The 16,448-nt window shown below is 47.7% G+C and overlaps 1 protein-coding gene across 9 annotated transcripts in view; it reads right to left on the reverse strand.

Annotated features, from left to right (window-relative positions):
• The window catches only part of robo2 (roundabout, axon guidance receptor, homolog 2 (Drosophila)), a 586,853-nt gene that overhangs the window by 13,752 nt on the left and 556,653 nt on the right, over nt 1-16,448 (reverse strand). For all 9 annotated transcript variants that reach the window (XM_090223920.1, XM_090223916.1, XM_090223918.1 and 6 more), the window contains 3 exons: nt 13,510-13,669; nt 10,884-11,147; nt 9,636-9,853 (listed from right to left, as the gene is read on the reverse strand). In XM_090223920.1, the coding sequence (XP_090080046.1) occupies nt 9,636-9,853; nt 10,884-11,147; nt 13,510-13,669 (642 nt within the window). The remainder of the gene's footprint in view (nt 1-9,635; nt 9,854-10,883; nt 11,148-13,509; nt 13,670-16,448) is intronic.

Raw genomic sequence — 16,448 nt, forward strand, 5'->3', positions numbered from 1 at the left:
TGACACTCCTGTCCAGAGCTGAGCTCCAGTATTACCTGAGGTGACACTCCTGTCCAGAGCTGAGCTCCAGTATTACCTGAGGTGACACTCCTGTCCAGAGCTGAGCTCCAGTATTACCTGAGGTGACACTCCTGTCCAGAGCTGAGCTCCAGTATTACCTGAGGTGACACTCCTGTCCAGAGCTGAGCTCCAGTATTACCTGTGGTGACACTCCTGTCCAGAGCTGAGCTCCAGTATTACCTGAGGTGACACTCCTGTCCAGAGCTGAGCTCCAGTATTACCTGAGGTGACACTCCTGTCCAGAGCTGAGCTCCAGTATTACCTGAGGTGACACTCCTGTCCAGAGCTGAGCTCCAGTATTACCTGAGGTGACACTCCTGTCCAGAGCTGAGCTCCAGTATTACCTGAGGTGACACTCCTGTCCAGAGCTGAGCTCCAGTATTACCTGAGGTGACACTCCTGTCCAGAGCTGAGCTCCAGTATTACCTGAGGTGACACTCCTGTCCAGAGCTGAGCTCCAGTATTACCTGAGGTGACACTCCTGTCCAGAGCTGAGCTCCAGTATTACCTGAGGTGACACTCCTGTCCAGAGCTGAGCTCCAGTATTACCTGAGGTGACACTCATGTCCAGAGCTGAGCTCCAGTATTACCTGAGGTGACACTCCTGTCCAGAGCTGAGCTCCAGTATTACCTGAGGTGACACTCCTGTCCAGAGCTGAGCCCCTGTATTACCTGAGGTGACACTCCTGTCCAGAGCTGAGCTCCAGTATTACCTGAGGTGACACTCCTGTCCAGAGCTGAGCTCCAGTATTACCTGAGGTGACACTCCTGTCCAGAGCTGAGCTCCAGTATTACCTGAGGTGACACTCCTGTCCAGAGCTGAGCTCCAGTATTACCTGAGGTGACACTCCTGTCCAGAGCTGAGCTCCAGTATTACCTGAGGTGACACTCCTGTCCAGAGCTGAGCTCCAGTATTACCTGAGGTGACACTCCTGTCCAGAGCTGAGCTCCAGTATTACCTGAGGTGACACACCTGTCCAGAGCTGAGCTCCAGTATTACCTGAGGTGACACTCTTGTCCAGAGCTGAGCTCCAGTATTACCTGAGGTGACACACCTGTCCAGAGCTGAGCTCCAGTATTACCTGAGGTGACTCTCCTGTCCAGAGCTGAGCCACTTTATTACCTGAGGTGACACACCTGTCCAGAGCTGAGCTCCAGTATTACCTGAGGTGACACACCTGTCCAGAGCTGAGCCCCTTTATTACCTGAGGTGACACAGATGAAGCAGCTCACTAAACACTGTGTTGAGTCAAACACCTAATGGTGTCGCTGTTATAAACACCTGTCTCTCTTGTCAGGCCTTGTTAATGCACTTCACGATCTGTGGAAAGTCCTGCAGCATTGACTTGTGATATAGTAGGAATACCAAATCCTTGAAGCTCAATTATATGACTAAACCAAGGCAGCAGAAATATGTAGCCTGTCAGGAAGATTTGAAGACAAAAAGGGGAAAATGTCACATGCTGTTACGGCTCTCATTTGTGGAATGACTGGACCAAGGTGCAGCGTGGTAGTACATCGTTCTTTTTATTGATGACACCAAAAGCTAGATAACAACAACAAAAACGAAAGCGCACAGTTCTGTAAGGCAAAATAAACTATACAGAAAACAAGATCCCAGCCTCCCGGGTGGCGCAGTGGTTAAGGGCGCTGTACTGCAGCACCAGCTGTGCCATCAGAGACTCTGGGTTCACGCCCAGGCTTCGTCGTAACCGGCCGCGCCTAGTGTTGTCCGGGTTAGGGAGGGCTTGGCTGGCAGGGATGTCCTTGTCTCATCGCGCACGACACATTGGTGCGGCTGGCTTCCGGGTTGGATGCGCGCTGTGTTAAGAAGCAGTGCAGCTTGGTTGGGTTGTGTATCGGAGGACGCATGACTTTCAACCTTCGTCTCTCCCGAGCCCGTACGGGAGTTGTAGCGATGAGACAAGATAGTAGCTACCAAAACAATTGGATACCGCAAAAAATGTTTTAAAAAAAAATTATTAAGAAAAGAAAACAAGATCCCACAAAACCCAAAAGGAAAATTGCAACGCATGATGATGATCCCCAATCAGAGACGACGATAGACAGCTGCCTCTGATTGGGAACCACAAAGAAATAGAAAACATAGATTTTCTCACCCGAGTCACACCCTGACCTAACCATACATAGAGAATAATACGGTTCTGACACATGACACATGCCAAATAATCAATATCTAGATTTCGCAGAAATACTGGAAGCTTATGGAAACCCTTGTGTATTGTGAGTGTTTTTCCTATCTGTGTTACTGTTAGTATGATCCTTTAAGATACTCCTAAATAAATCCTTTCCAGTACTTACAATAAAAAGTTTCATTGTGCCAACAAAAATATGCCACTCTGGCAGGCGAGATTACAGTCCGCTTATACGACAGCTTTCTGTCTGCTTGCTTGGCAGACACAATGAAGTGGCACTTACCCAAACACACACACACACAAAATCCTGTGGTTCGCAGACAAGCACATGAGACAAAAATGAAAAGCAGAGTGTGGATGGTGTGATGAAGAAAATCGGGAAATATGGTAAGGAGCTCAGATGGAGGAGTAAAGGTCATGGGGACAGAGGGATGAGGGCAAAGACGGAGCAGCAGGGATGAGAGGGGTACTGAAAGGGGGGGTCAATAGGAAACAGAGGGGAAGAGGGGAACAGTGTAGAACAGAGAGGATGAGAGGGGTGAAGAGAGGGGGGCTGAGATGGGGGGTTCAGTGTGGAACAGAGGGGATGAGAGGGGTGAAGAGAGGGGGGCTGAGATGAGGGGTTCAGTGTGGAACAGAGGGGATGAGAGGGGTGAAGAGAGGGGGGCTGAGATGGGGGGTTCAGTGTGGTACAGAGGGGGTAGGAGGGGTGAAGAGAGGGGGGCTGAGATGGGGGGTTCAGTGTGGAACAGAGGGGATGAGAGGGGTGAAGAGAGGGGGGCTGAGATGGGGGGTTCCGTGTGGAACAGAGGGGATGAGAGGGGTGAAGAGAGGGGGGCTGAGATGAGGGGTTCAGTGTGGAACAGAGGGGATGAGAGGGGTGAAGAGAGGGGGGCTGAGATGGGGGGGTTCAGTGTGGTACAGAGGGGGTAGGAGGGGTGAAGAGAGGGGGGCTGAGATGGGGGGTTCAGTGTGGAACAGAGGGGATGAGAGGGGTGAAGAGAGGGGGGCTGTGATGGGGGGTTCAGTGTGGAACAGAGGGGATGAGAGGGGTGAAGAGAGGGGGGCTGAGATGGGGGGTTCAGTGTGGAACAGAGGGGGTAGGAGGGGTGAAGAGAGGGGGGCTGAGATGGGGGGTTCAGTGTGGAACAGAGGGGGTGAGAGGGTAGTCAGTAGGGTGACAGAGGGATGAGAGGGGTGAGGAGAGGGGGTCAGTAGGGAGTAGAGGGGATGAGAGGGGTACTGAGATGGGGTAAGTGGGAACTGAGGGTGACAGACAAAAGTCTGGCCAAGGCAGGCCCATAGAGGAGCAGGCATGCCAGAGGTCTGGCAAAGGCAGGCCCATAGAGGAGCAGGCATACCAGACGTCTGGCCAAGGCAGGCCCATAGAGGAGCAGGCATACCAGACGTCTGGCCAAGGCAGGCCCATAGAGGAGGAGCAGGCATACCAGAGGTCTGGCCAAGGCAGGCCCATAGAAGAGCAGGCATGCCAGACGTCTGGCCAAGGCAGGCCCATAGAGGAGCAGGCATACCAGACGTCTGGCCAAGGCAGGCCCATAGAGGAGGAGCAGGCATGCCAGAGGTCTGGCCAAGGCAGGCCCATAGAGGAGCAGGCATACCAGACGTCTGGCCAAGGCAGGCCCATAGAGGAGCAGGCATGCCAGACGTCTGGCCAAGGCAGGCCCATAGAGGAGCAGGCATGCCAGAGGTCTGGCCAAGGCAGGCCCATAGAGGAGCAGGCATGCCAGAGGTCTGGCAAAGGCAGGCCCACAGAGGAGAAGGCATGCCAGAGGTCTGGCCAAGGCAGGCCCATAGAGGAGGAGCAGGCATACCAGAGGTCTGGCCAAGGCAGGCCCATAGAGGAGCAGGCATGCCAGACGTCTGGCCAAGGCAGGCCCATAGAGGAGGAGCAGGCATACCAGAGGTCTGGCCAAGGCAGGCCCATAGAGGAGCAGGCATGCCAGACGTCTGGCCAAGGCAGGCCCATAGAGGAGGAGCAGGCATACCAGAGGTCTGGCCAAGGCAGGCCCATAGAGGAGCAGGCATGCCAGACGTCTGGCCAAGGCAGGCCCATAGAGGAGCAGGCATGCCAGACGTCTGGCCAAGGCAGGCCCATAGAGGAGCAGGCATGCCAGAGGTCTGGCAAAGGCAGGCCCACAGAGGAGAAGGCATGCCAGAGGTCTGGGCAAGGCAGGCACAGAGAGAGACAGGAGAAGATCAACTAAAGCCAACCACACACATGCACCAGCTGTACTGACAGAGTCCCTTTCATACTACACTTCTCACTGGAACACAACGTTAGTCCAGTACAGTAACTGTCATAAAACTCCATATCTGATTTATGTTTGCGTATCCAAAGGAAATCAGGAAACTACCTAAAAGTGCTTTTCAATTTCTCGCCCCTGAGCCCCTTCACATCACAATGTTGTGGTTTGTGCAGAACCCAACTTAAACAAGGCCTCAGGGAACTAAAGCTTTCAACTACCAGCTCACTTTATAACAGTTTTTCTCTCTGAGAAACGATGGCAGCAAATGATTCACAAATTAATGGAATAATTCAATAAACCTGGGAAACCGTGTGGAAACCTTCAAACCTTACACAATGTTACTGCACTGACTGAAAATACCCAAGACACTAACTACTACAAACCTTACACATTCCAATGTTACTGCACTGACTGAAAATACCCAAGACACTAACTACTTTCTGGCCTTTATCTTACCAGGCTATTTTCTCTCAATCTACTTCTCTCTGAGTTTTGATTCTAAGAATAAAAATGTAAAAAGTGAGAGTGCAATTCTTCTGGGTCCAATCCTCCCACAAAGACTAGTGCAGATATTGAAGTAAAATCAGAGCAAGAGACAGACAAACCAAGGCACTGAGGCTTCCTTCCGAATCCTCTCCTTCAGCTTAGAACCACTGCCTCAGCACATCACATCACAAAGTGAGTTTCCAGCCACACTAACTGCAACTCTCTACACTGCTATCCCTGAGACGTCAAGCAAACTTTGGTCTTGTTGTCGTAATGTACTAACAGTAGAATCTAGCTTTCTTTTTGTGGTCTTGAATTCTGAAACAAATCGTGCATAATCAACTTTGCATGAGTGCAATTGTATTCTTTTCCATAGGATTCAGATGAAGGTTCCATGCAATTTTCAAATTACAGGGATTACTAATTACAAATAACCATCTCTCACCTGCTATGCTCCCTGTGCTAATGGTTCAGGCCAGTAAACAGGAGCTAGCCACTAGCCAGGGGCAGTAAAGGGGAGTTAGCCTCTAGCCAGGGACAGTAAACAGGAGCTAGCATCTAGCCAGGGGCAGTAAAGGGGAGCTAGCCACTAGCCAGGGACAGTAAACAGGAGCTAGCCTCTAGCCATGGGCATTAAAAGGGAGCTAAAGTAGCCACTAGCCAGGGACAGTAATGGGAGATAGCCACTAGCAGTAAAGAGCAGCTACAGTAGCCACTAGCCAGAGGCAGTAAACGGGAGCTAGCCACCAGCAAGGGACAGTAAATGGGAGCTAGTCACTAACCATGGGCATTAAAAGGGAGCTACAATATTCACTAGCCAGGGGCAGTAAAAGGAGCCACAGTATTCACTAGCCAGGGGCAGTAAAAGGAGCTACAGTATTCACTAGCCAGGGGGCAGTAAAAGGAGCTACAGTATTCACTAGCCAGGGGCAGTAAAAGGAGCTACAGTATTCACTAGCCAGGGGGCAGTAAAAGGGAGCTACAGTATTCACTAGCCAGGGGGCAGTAAAAGGAGCTACAGTATTCACTAGCCAGGGGCAGTAAAAGGGAGCTACAGTAGCCACTAGCCAGGGGCAGTAAAAGGAGCTACAGTATTCACTAGCCAGGGGCAGTAAAAGGAGCTACAGTATTCACTAGCCAGGGGCAGTAAAAGGAGCTACAGTATTCACTAGCCAGGGGGCAGTAAAAGGGGGCTACCGTATTCACTAGCCAGGGCCAGTAAAAGGAGCTACAGTATTCACTAGCCAGGGCCAGTAAAAGGAGCTACAGTATTCACTAGCCAGGGGGCAGTAAAAGGGAGCTACAGTATTCACTAGCCAGGGGGCAGTAAAAGGAGCTACAGTATTCACTAGCCAGGGGCAGTAAAAGGGAGCTACAGTAGCCACTAGCCAGGGGCAGTAAAAGGAGCTACAGTATTCACTAGCCAGGGGCAGTAAAAGGAGCTACAGTATTCACTAGCCAGGGGCAGTAAAAGGAGCTACAGTATTCACTAGCCAGGGGGCAGTAAAAGGGAGCTACCGTATTCACTAGCCAGGGCCAGTAAAAGGAGCTACAATATTCACTAGCCAGGGCCAGTAAAAGGAGCTACAGTATTCACTAGCCAGGGGGCAGTAAAAGGGAGGTACAGTATTCACTAGCCAGGGGCAGTAAAAGGAGCTACAATATTCACTAGCCAGGGGCAGTAAAATGAGCTACAGTATTCACTAGCCAGGGGGCAGTAAAAGGAGCTACAGTATTCACTAGCCAGAGGGCAGTAAAAGGAGCTACAGTATTCACTAGCCAGGGGGCAGTAAAAGGAGCTACAGTATTCACTAGCCAGGGGCAGTAAAAGGGAGCTACAGTATTCACTAGCCAGAGGCAGTAAAAGGAGCTACAGTATTCACTAGCCAGGGGGCAGTAAAAGGGAGCTACAGTATTCACTAGCCAGGGGGCAGTAAAAGGAGCTACAGTATTCACTAGCCAGGGGCAGTAAAAGGAGCTACAGTATTCACTAGAGAATAATCACTGAGGATGTTATCTGAGATCACTGAGGATGTTATACTGCAGCATTAGTAACCCTGGGATAAAGTACCTCTGTGTTTTCATATCAGCCTAGCCATGGGCATTTAATACAGCCGCAGGTGGATTCACTTTTGTCTTTAGAAAAATATGCTGTATTACAGTGTGCATGACATATTATTAAAACAATAACAAATCTATAATGTTGGGCTCTACAGAATGCTGCTCCTGCACTCCTCTTTCCACAGCCTCAAAATGGTGGCCACGATAAATCCCCCCTTCCTCCTCCTTACTCTCTCTACCCTTCCCACTAACTCTGGAGCTGGGACCGTGTCTGTGCTGTCAAACGGTGGGGAGCAGGGAGAGACTTGTGGAGAGATAAGAAGAAATAGTGGTGTCTTCAGAGTAATACAGTGCAGGAGAGATGCAGCAGATTAGGGCCCAGTCGCAGCTTTATATTCCTCTAAATATATCAACAGCAGCATGTGTCACAGCCGCCACAGCCCCTGTTCCATCATCCCACAGAAAAACGAGACTCTGGGGCTACAGTCGACAGACCAGCCAAGCAGCCGTGTCAACCCTCGCTCCCTCTTTTCATGCCTCTCTTTTTATAGATACACTATATATCTCTCTCTGTCTCTCTCTAGATATCTCTTCCTCCCTCTCTTTGTCTCTCTCTCTGTCTCTCTCTAGATATATCTCTTCCTCCCCTCTCTCTCTCTCTCTCTCTCTCTCTAGATATATCTCTTCCTCCCCTCTGTCTCTCTCTAGATATATATCTTCCTCCCTCTCTCTGTCTCTCTCTAGATGTCTCTTCCTCCCTCTCGCTTTGTCTCTCTCTATAGATATGTCTCTTCCTCCCTCTCTCTCTGTCCCTCTCTATAGATATGTCTCTTCCTCCCTCTCTCTGTCTCTCTCTAGATATGTCTCTTCCTCCCTCTCTCTGTCTCTCTCTAGATATGTCTCTTCCTCCCTCTCTCTGTCTCTCTCTAGATATGTCTCTTCCTCCCTCTCTCTTTGTCCCTCTCTATAGATATACTGTTTCCCTTTTTCTCTTCTATTCTTCGTTCTATCCCTCCCAACTCAAAAAACACCGAACTGCTCCTTCATCCTGTCTATAGTATCAGCCATGTCTAGTATAGAGGACTTGTATGTCCTGTTCAGTCGGTATGAGAGACGTAGTAGGATACAGCCGTGCTGTTTCTGCTTCTCCAATGTCATGCCCTTCACATGTCTCTCTCTCCGACAGACAGACGGCTGTAAAAGCTTTCAGTGAGTTGTAAAAATTGAAATGGTGCCTCCAGTCTGGAATGGAATATTCCATACGTGAAATGTATTCTAAATCTCTTATGGACATGGCACTCGCTGACGCTTTGTGTGAGCTAAATCTGTCTGTCTGTCTGTCTGTCTGTCTGTCTGTCTGTCTGTCTGTCTGTCTGTCTGTCTGTCTGTCTCTCTGTCTGTCTGTCTGTCTGTCTGTCTGTCTGTCTGTCTGTCTGTCTGTCTGTCTGTCTGTCTGTCTGTCTGTCTGTCTGTCTGTCTGTCTGTCTGTCTGTCTGTCTGTCTGTCTGTCTGTCTGTCTGTCTCTCTGTCTGTCTGTCTGTCTGTCTGTCTGTCTGTCTGTCTGTCTGTCTGTCTGTCTGTCTGTCTGTCTGTCTGTCTGTCTGTCTGTCTGTCTGTCTGTCTGTCTGTCTCTCCGTCTGTCTCTCCGTCTGTCTGTCTGTCTGTCTGTCTGTCTGTCTGTCTGTCTGTCTGTCTCTCCGTCTGTCTGTCTGTCTGTCTGTCTGTCTGTCTGTCTGTCTGTCTGTCTGTCTGTCTGTCTGTCTGTCTGTCTGTCTGTCTGTCTGTCTGTCTGTCTGTCTCTCCGTCTGTCTCTAAAATTAATGAACTTTCTTATCTCTTTTTGGGTATGATAATTATAATACCACAGTCTGCCAAAACCACTTGAACAAACTGGGCTTAAGGTACATTCAATACATTCATCAGATGAGGTGCAAATTACCACACTATAGAGACACATATGTCATAAACAGTACATATAGAGGACATCATTATGAATCAATAGTCAAAATGCAGTCTGTAACTGTAGGCAAACATAATTGTAAGACGTATTTATTATACTGAACAAAAATATATGCAATTCTATCACTTTTTAACCTCGTTTCCATTATCTCCAGCGCAATACAAGTGTCAACATTTGTGAAAACAATGCATTTTTAAGTTTTGTAGAAAAACATATGAAGTTAAAAAGTTTGACCCGATGCCATCAAAGTCAAATATTCTAAAAACATTGCTTTTCAAACACTATGAGATTTGCAGTTACGTGGGGAGAAAAAAAACACCCTCCCTTGGGCTAGAAACTTGTTGCAGGTCAGAGAGATTGTTTTCACATAGACGGTGGCAGAACAGCCCTTTACATTTGATATGGTACCTGATAAGGGGTCAGTGATCTTTTAAATGACTGTGGAATGACAACTGAACATGCTTTTGTATTTAACATCTTTTTGTTTTGGAGAGCGATGTATTTCTTTGTAATATCCAAACCATTCCTCCGAGAGTGGCAGGAAACTGCATCAAATCAGGCAGATTGGAATCCTAATGAAGGGGGGAAGAAGTTCCAATACCTTCTGTTCTGTCCACATGTCATTGTATCGGTGCAGTATCTCACCTGTTACGGAGCTGTCTAGGTTGTCCATGCTGGACCCTGGCGTCTGCTCAATACCATAGAGAGGCCTGGACATCTCATAGCTGTCATCCTCCTCCTCTTCCTCATCCTCGTCATGGATGTCAGTCTCCAGGTCAGACACCAGGGTGCTGGACACGTACCCCACCGGAGGTGCGGGAGCCTGGGGAGGGAGGGGGGGGAGGGAGCCACCCTGCATGAGCCTGTCAGAGAGTCAGAGTAATATGGGTTATCATCATGCTACAGGTACACAACAAAACACAGACACAGGAGAGGATGGGCTGCTGGTGGGGGGCCAGCAAGAGCAGGGAAGAGAACGAATGTCAAAAGACATCAAGAAAGACAAAGCTGGTGAATGAAAGACAGGAGGACATAAAGAAGGAATCCGAGATAGACGAAAGGAACTGTCAAGCTAAATTTAGAAATTCTTTCAGATTCTGCCGCTTTGAATGAATTGGGACAATTCCACTAATTCTACGTCTCTCCTCCTTCCATGCCAGCACAATGACCCTGTAATTGCAGTTGAAGAGGGTACAATGGGCCCGCTCTCTAGACCTGTCGACACGAGGCTGTCACCCCTCAAGCAGCCCGCTCCGCTCCACGCCCGCCTCACGTCGCTGACAGCCCCGTTTGTTTAAGGAGCGACGTAGTGTCTTTGAGACAGTCTGCGGTGAGAGGGATTCTGATTCTGATGTAATTACTGGCTCTTTCCTGTTGTCAAAAGATGCTCTCAAACCCAATGCAGTCATTACCGGCTAACACCACAGCTCCTTCCTGACAAGTCTTCCCTATTCCCTCTACTTTAATGAATGGATGCCAGTCTCTCCCTCTTTCCCTCCCTTCCTCCTTCGTTCTCTCCCTCTCTTCATCCTTTGTTCTCTCCCTCTCTTCTAACCGGATGAAACGCGGCCTTCATCTGCCGTGCGTGACCACCACAACAACGGCATGTGTAGCAGCGTGGGTGTGGGATGCAGCCTAAACAAGTCAGAAGGGACAGTCATGTAAGTGGCAACACTGGCCCATTCAAATGACATGATTCATGAGCGTTTCTGTTCTGCGCAACACTGTCACTGTGCAGCTAAAATAACACCTAAATAAAACATTGAAGTGAGAAATAAATAGATCATGAAAGAAAAACACATTCAACTCCATATCCATAGTAGCCGTTCTCTTAACACCCCATTTTAACCTTGTACTGCTTCTGTAGTATTCCCCTCCAGTGGGAGTACGTACCATGTCTGTTTGGCCATGTCCAGTTGGTAGGCACGGGTGATCTCGTCTAGGTGGGCCTGGAGCATGGGCTGCAGCTCCTCCCGGGGAGAGGGGGTGAGGGTGGCCGTGGACTGCTGGCCGAAGGACACCGCTGCTGGGGACGAGGCCACTCCACGCATGGGTGGGGTGGGGACCCTCTCTTCCTCCTCCTCTAGCTCATCCTCCATTCCCTGGTGGAGGTAGGTCTGTACGGGCATGGGAGGACCCCAGCCATCACTCTCATACCTGGGGTGGCCACAGAGAGAGAGAGCGAGAGAGAGAGAGAGAGAGAGAGAGAGAGACAGAGAGAGAGAGAGAGAGAGAGAGAGAGAGAGAGAGAGAGAGAGAGAGAGAGAGAGAGAGAGAGAGAGAGAGAGAGAGAGAGAGAGAGAGAGAGACAGAGAGAGAGAGAGAGACAGAGAGAGAGAGACAGAGAGAGAGAGACAGAGAGAGAGAGAGAGAGACAGAGAGAGAGAGACACAGAGAGAGAGAGAGAGAGAGACAGAGAGACAGAGAGAGACAGAGAGAGAGAGAGACAGAGAGGGAGAGGGAGGAGGGGTAAGATAACACTAGTCAGAAGAGACTAGACTGTCTTTCTTTTGGTAATGTGCCAGACTACTGTGACCTTGTCAAACATTCTAAAGGACTTCAGACTAGTGTGACCTTGTCAAACATTCTAAAGGATTTCAGACTAGTGTGACCTTGACAAACATTCTAAAGGACTTCAGACTAGTGTGACCTTGTCAAACATTCTAAAGGATTTCAGACTAGTGTGACCTTGTCAAACATTCTAAAGGACTTCAGACTAGTGTGACATTGACAAACATTCTAAAGGACTTCAGACTAGTGTGACCTTGACAAACATTCTAAAGGACTTCAGACTAGTGTGACCTTGTCAAACTTTCTAAAGGACTTCAGACTAGTGTGACCTTGACAAACATTCTAAAGGACTTCAGACTAGCGTGACCTTGACAAACATTCTAAAGGACTTCAGACGAGCGTGACCTTGACAAACATTCTAAAGGACTTCAGACTAGTGTGACATTGACAAACATTCTAAAGGACTTCAGACTAGTGTGACCTTGACAAACATTCTAAAGGACTTCAGACTAGTGTGACCTTGTCAAACATTCTAAAGGACTTCAGACTAGTGTGACCCTGTCAAACTTTCTAAAGGACTTCAGACTAGTGTGACCTTGACAAACTTTCTAAAGGACTTCAGACTAGTGTGACCTTGTCAAACATTCTAAAGGACTTCAGACTAGTGTGACCTTGACAAACATTCTAAAGGACTTCAGACTAGTGTGACCTTGTCAAATATTCTAAAGGACTTCAGACTAGTGTGACCTTGTCAAACATTCTAAAGGACTTCAGACTAGTGTGACCTTGTCAATCGTTCTAAAGGACTTCAGACTAGTGTGACCTTGACAAACATTCTAAAGGACTTCAGACTAGTGTGACCTTGTCAAACTTTATAAAGTACTTTGTACATACGAGTAATGGAGGGAGTGAGGTTTTAATTTCCCTTAACAGTGCTTATACATGCTGAAATAACAGTCGTAAAGAAAATGTTAATTAAAGGAATTTGTCAGTGCACACTCCATAGGACATAACTGTTTAAATCTGTGGTCATTAAGAGGCTCAGATTTACAGTGCAGAGGACTCCTCATTTGCCAGATAGCCTATTAAACCAGATGAGTGTCCCAGACTGAGGATGAAGGTTAGAGGACAGCACACCTCAACTAGGGAGACATACAGTTAAATGAGATGCTATGTGTGAGTGAATCTATTTTGGGATACAACTAACATTTTTAGCTTACACCTCCCCTGACTAAAGGCAGACTTTACATGAAGGAACGCCTGGCAGTCTACTAACAATAACAGTTGCGCGAGGGTAATTTGGTATGAAAAGAGCAGAGAGAGGCTAGGCAACGTGGAAAAGAGAAAATAGTATATGAGTAAAACGCTTCCCTCATACTCAGTTAGTGGAGAGAGCTCACTGTGGAATCTCTGTCTTTTTGTCTCTGTTTTGGGTATTTCCCTCTCTCCCAGCTTGAAACAACGTAGTCCTGACATTCTTTCCCTCAGAAAGAGAATCAGCAGAATAGATGGATTTGTCAATCCCGCTTGCCGCAGGAGACTGCAATGGTGAAACAATGCACTCATGAAGTTTCTCTCTCAGAAAAAAATATGGGATGAGCAGATAGATTGATGTGAAACCATCTCTGTCCATCCTGCGTGCCTGGGGAGACAGTAACATACAGATCCCTCTACTTCTTTCCAGATGTACTGGTGTAATTAGCCACAGAGAGGAACAGCTAGCCAGGAGCACAACAATGTCCTATAATAACACACAGCAGTTGGTTGGGTTCTACTTGAACTCAACAGTCTACTGTTTAAACATGTAAAAGCTAATGTAGTTACTCCCCTATTAGGAGTAACTGTCTCACTTTCGGCAAAGCCTGAATGAAGGATCAGACAATGGTAGATACATATAATTGTTCTAATTAGTGTGGTACAATCCAATTGGACTGTATGGGCAGATTGTGGACTGTTCTGCATCTCCATGGATGTATGGAGTGTATGTTATGGTGGATGTGGCTCATACCCTCCTCCTTCATAGTGCTCGTTGGGGTAGTGGTCCATCTCGGTGCCAGGGAGAGGGTGTACAGGTGGAGGGGGCAGGGGCACATTGGCCCAGCTGGAGCCGTTAGCCTTGGTGGGTTTGGCGCCAACCTTGGCCTTCTTCTTCTTACCCCCCTTACCACCTATGGACAGCAGAGATGGAGCGAGTTAGAGAGATTGACTCAGACAACATGAAGAATTCAATTACTAGAAAAATCTATAAAACCATATAACATGGGTGGCTATGTGCAGTATTCACTGTCAGTCTAACAAACAGATGTTGCCAACAGAAATCGATTGAACATATAAAGCTGAACATTCCTTCATTTCGAAACAGGTCATTTCAAACAGGTCATCTCCTTCTAAAAGTCACCCACATTCTCAAACAAACAGATTTAATGAGCCATGCCTGTCAGCAGCCTCACATAGAAGAAGCTCAAGGCCAAGTAATGAAAGTGTGCTTCCATTGATTGATTTGCTGAAAGCCCTCAAATCTCCATAGAAACAGGGAGAGCAGCAGTAAAGAAGCCGAGGGTAGACCCCGGTCCTCCAGCCATCCCTTAGTGTCCCCATTTCACTAGAGGTGTGGGTCCACAATGAAATCTCTCACTTCAGAACATCATCATAATGAATGGGTCCGTGGCGTCTGTGTGGCCATAATGGAATTCACTGAGAGTCTATTACACTGTCATTGATTTGATTACGCAAGAGAGAGAGAGAGAAAGGGAGAGCTCCCCTTCCCCATCCATTTCCCCTCACACCCCTCTGAGACTGGATTCTCCTCTGCTCTGCCCCATCCATCTTTATAAATCTGCCAGCCAGGCCTACGTCTAGATTGGGGTTTAAATTATTTGGTGACAGTGAGGATAGGGTGGGGGGGGGGGATGTCTTTATCTCAGGTGATCTTTGACATCTAAAGCCCACTGTTATCTTTCTCAGTTGTCCTCAGTGTGGTCCGCAGGCCTCAGATCATTTGTCCTAGACAGGAAAAGGCTGCAGGCTCTGTGTTTTCCCTATATAGAGGACATATGAGCATGAGTCCCCAATATAGAGGACATATGAGCATGAGTCCCCTAAACAGAGGACATATGAGCACAAGTCCCCTACATAGAGGAAATATGAGTACAGGTCCCCAATATAGAGCACATATGAGCATGAGCATGGGTCCCCTATTTAAATGACATATGATCACAAGTCCCCAATATAGAGGACATATGAGTACAGGTCCCCAATATAGAGGACATATGAGCATGAGCATGGGTCCCCTATTTAAAGGACATATGATCACAAGTCCCCAATATAGAGGTCATATGAGCATGAGTCCCCAATATAGAGGACATATGAGCATGAGTCCCCAATATAGAGGACATATGATCACAAGTCCCCAATATAGAGGACATATGAGCATGAGTCCCCAATATAGAGGACATATGAGCATGAGTCCCCAATATAGAGGACATACGAGCATGAGTCCCCAATATAGAGGACATATGAGCATAAGTCCCCTATATAGAGGACATATGAGCATGAGTCCCCTATATAGAGGACATATGAGCATGAGTCCCCAATATATGTGTAAATACAAATGTGTATTTGTGAAATGAGCATTGCATGTGTGTCTGAGGTCTGAGAGAACTGGGAGATAAACTGAGTTTGGAGTCCTTTCTATGAATCCACATTCGTGGCAGACTCCACTATCAGTCTGCCAACGGACACCTCACATCTCAATCCAGAAAATACTCCCCAGTTGACATCGCCAGCCACACATACAGGCTAGTGAAAACCATCCTTGGAGGCCTCTTGTGTTCATTTGTATCTGTCATCTGTTGGTTAACCCTCACTGCCAAAGGCCTATAATCACGTTGCTCAGAGCCACAAAAAAGCTAAATTTCAGGGAACCCTGCATCTTGTGCCATGCAACACCATGTAATCTAATAGACTGTCCAGACAAGGACATGGCTACAAATTAGCTCAATGTCATCAAAAAAGACTGTCCATCAACACTCAGGGATATTTTGGGAAATACATCTCTATGATCCAGTAAGGATGAGGTCAGAGACAGAGAAAATACAGCATATTGCTTTAGCAGTAGATGGAGAATTTAGTAATTTCACCATTTTCCCTATAAGATTTTAGCTGTTCCCGGGCAGAAATGTTCCCGTCAAAGATGATTGGATTGAAACAAGATATTAGGACTGGGAGGAGGATAGTCTGATAAAGACTGGGAGTAATAAAATAACAACAGTAAGCCCAGGGCAGGAAGTACACTCTGAAAGTAATTGGGTTTCCTAATCGTTCCTCTGGGCGACGCTCGACTTTTCCCAATAAATGGCAAGCTGGCATGATTGCTCAATCACCCAGAGTCCCTCCTCACCGAAGCAGGCATCAATACTGTAAATGAGCCTCTGCCATGGAGGAAAGGACGGCTGACACTGATGTTACAATCAGAAGCACCAAAATATGAAAAACACAAAGAAAGCTTTGGCTAGGAGCTACACAGGAAGTAGACATCAGACCCATCTATCGCTGACAAACACTGGGCCTGTCTTCAAAAGGAACTACCACCATATTTAGATGTGGAGCTGGGTATTTATACCGCCTGGTTTGGGCGCTTCCTCCCAGCATATAACTTTGGGGCCAAGCAGACTTGAGCTGCCTCTGTTTTTATTGGGTGCCTCAGCGCTGAGTGAGAGACACAGTCAGAGCCTCAGAATGGAGTCCAGAAGGAAGGACTCCACATCCAGATTTAAACATAGCACTGAGAGAATAGATCAGACTGGGTTTTCAGGGAAGGAGGTGGATGGGGGTTTCTTAGAAAACCTGAGTAACACTGTATTATGGGCTTATAATAATTGTAGAGAGGAGAGTCGTGCTATCTGATGTAAGACACATGGGGGTTACCGTGCTGGACAGATAACTAGC

This window comes from Oncorhynchus mykiss, chromosome 27, assembly GCF_057628025.1.
Source record: "Oncorhynchus mykiss isolate SJ-2025 chromosome 27, ASM5762802v1, whole genome shotgun sequence".
Classification (NCBI taxonomy): domain Eukaryota; kingdom Metazoa; phylum Chordata; class Actinopteri; order Salmoniformes; family Salmonidae; genus Oncorhynchus; species Oncorhynchus mykiss.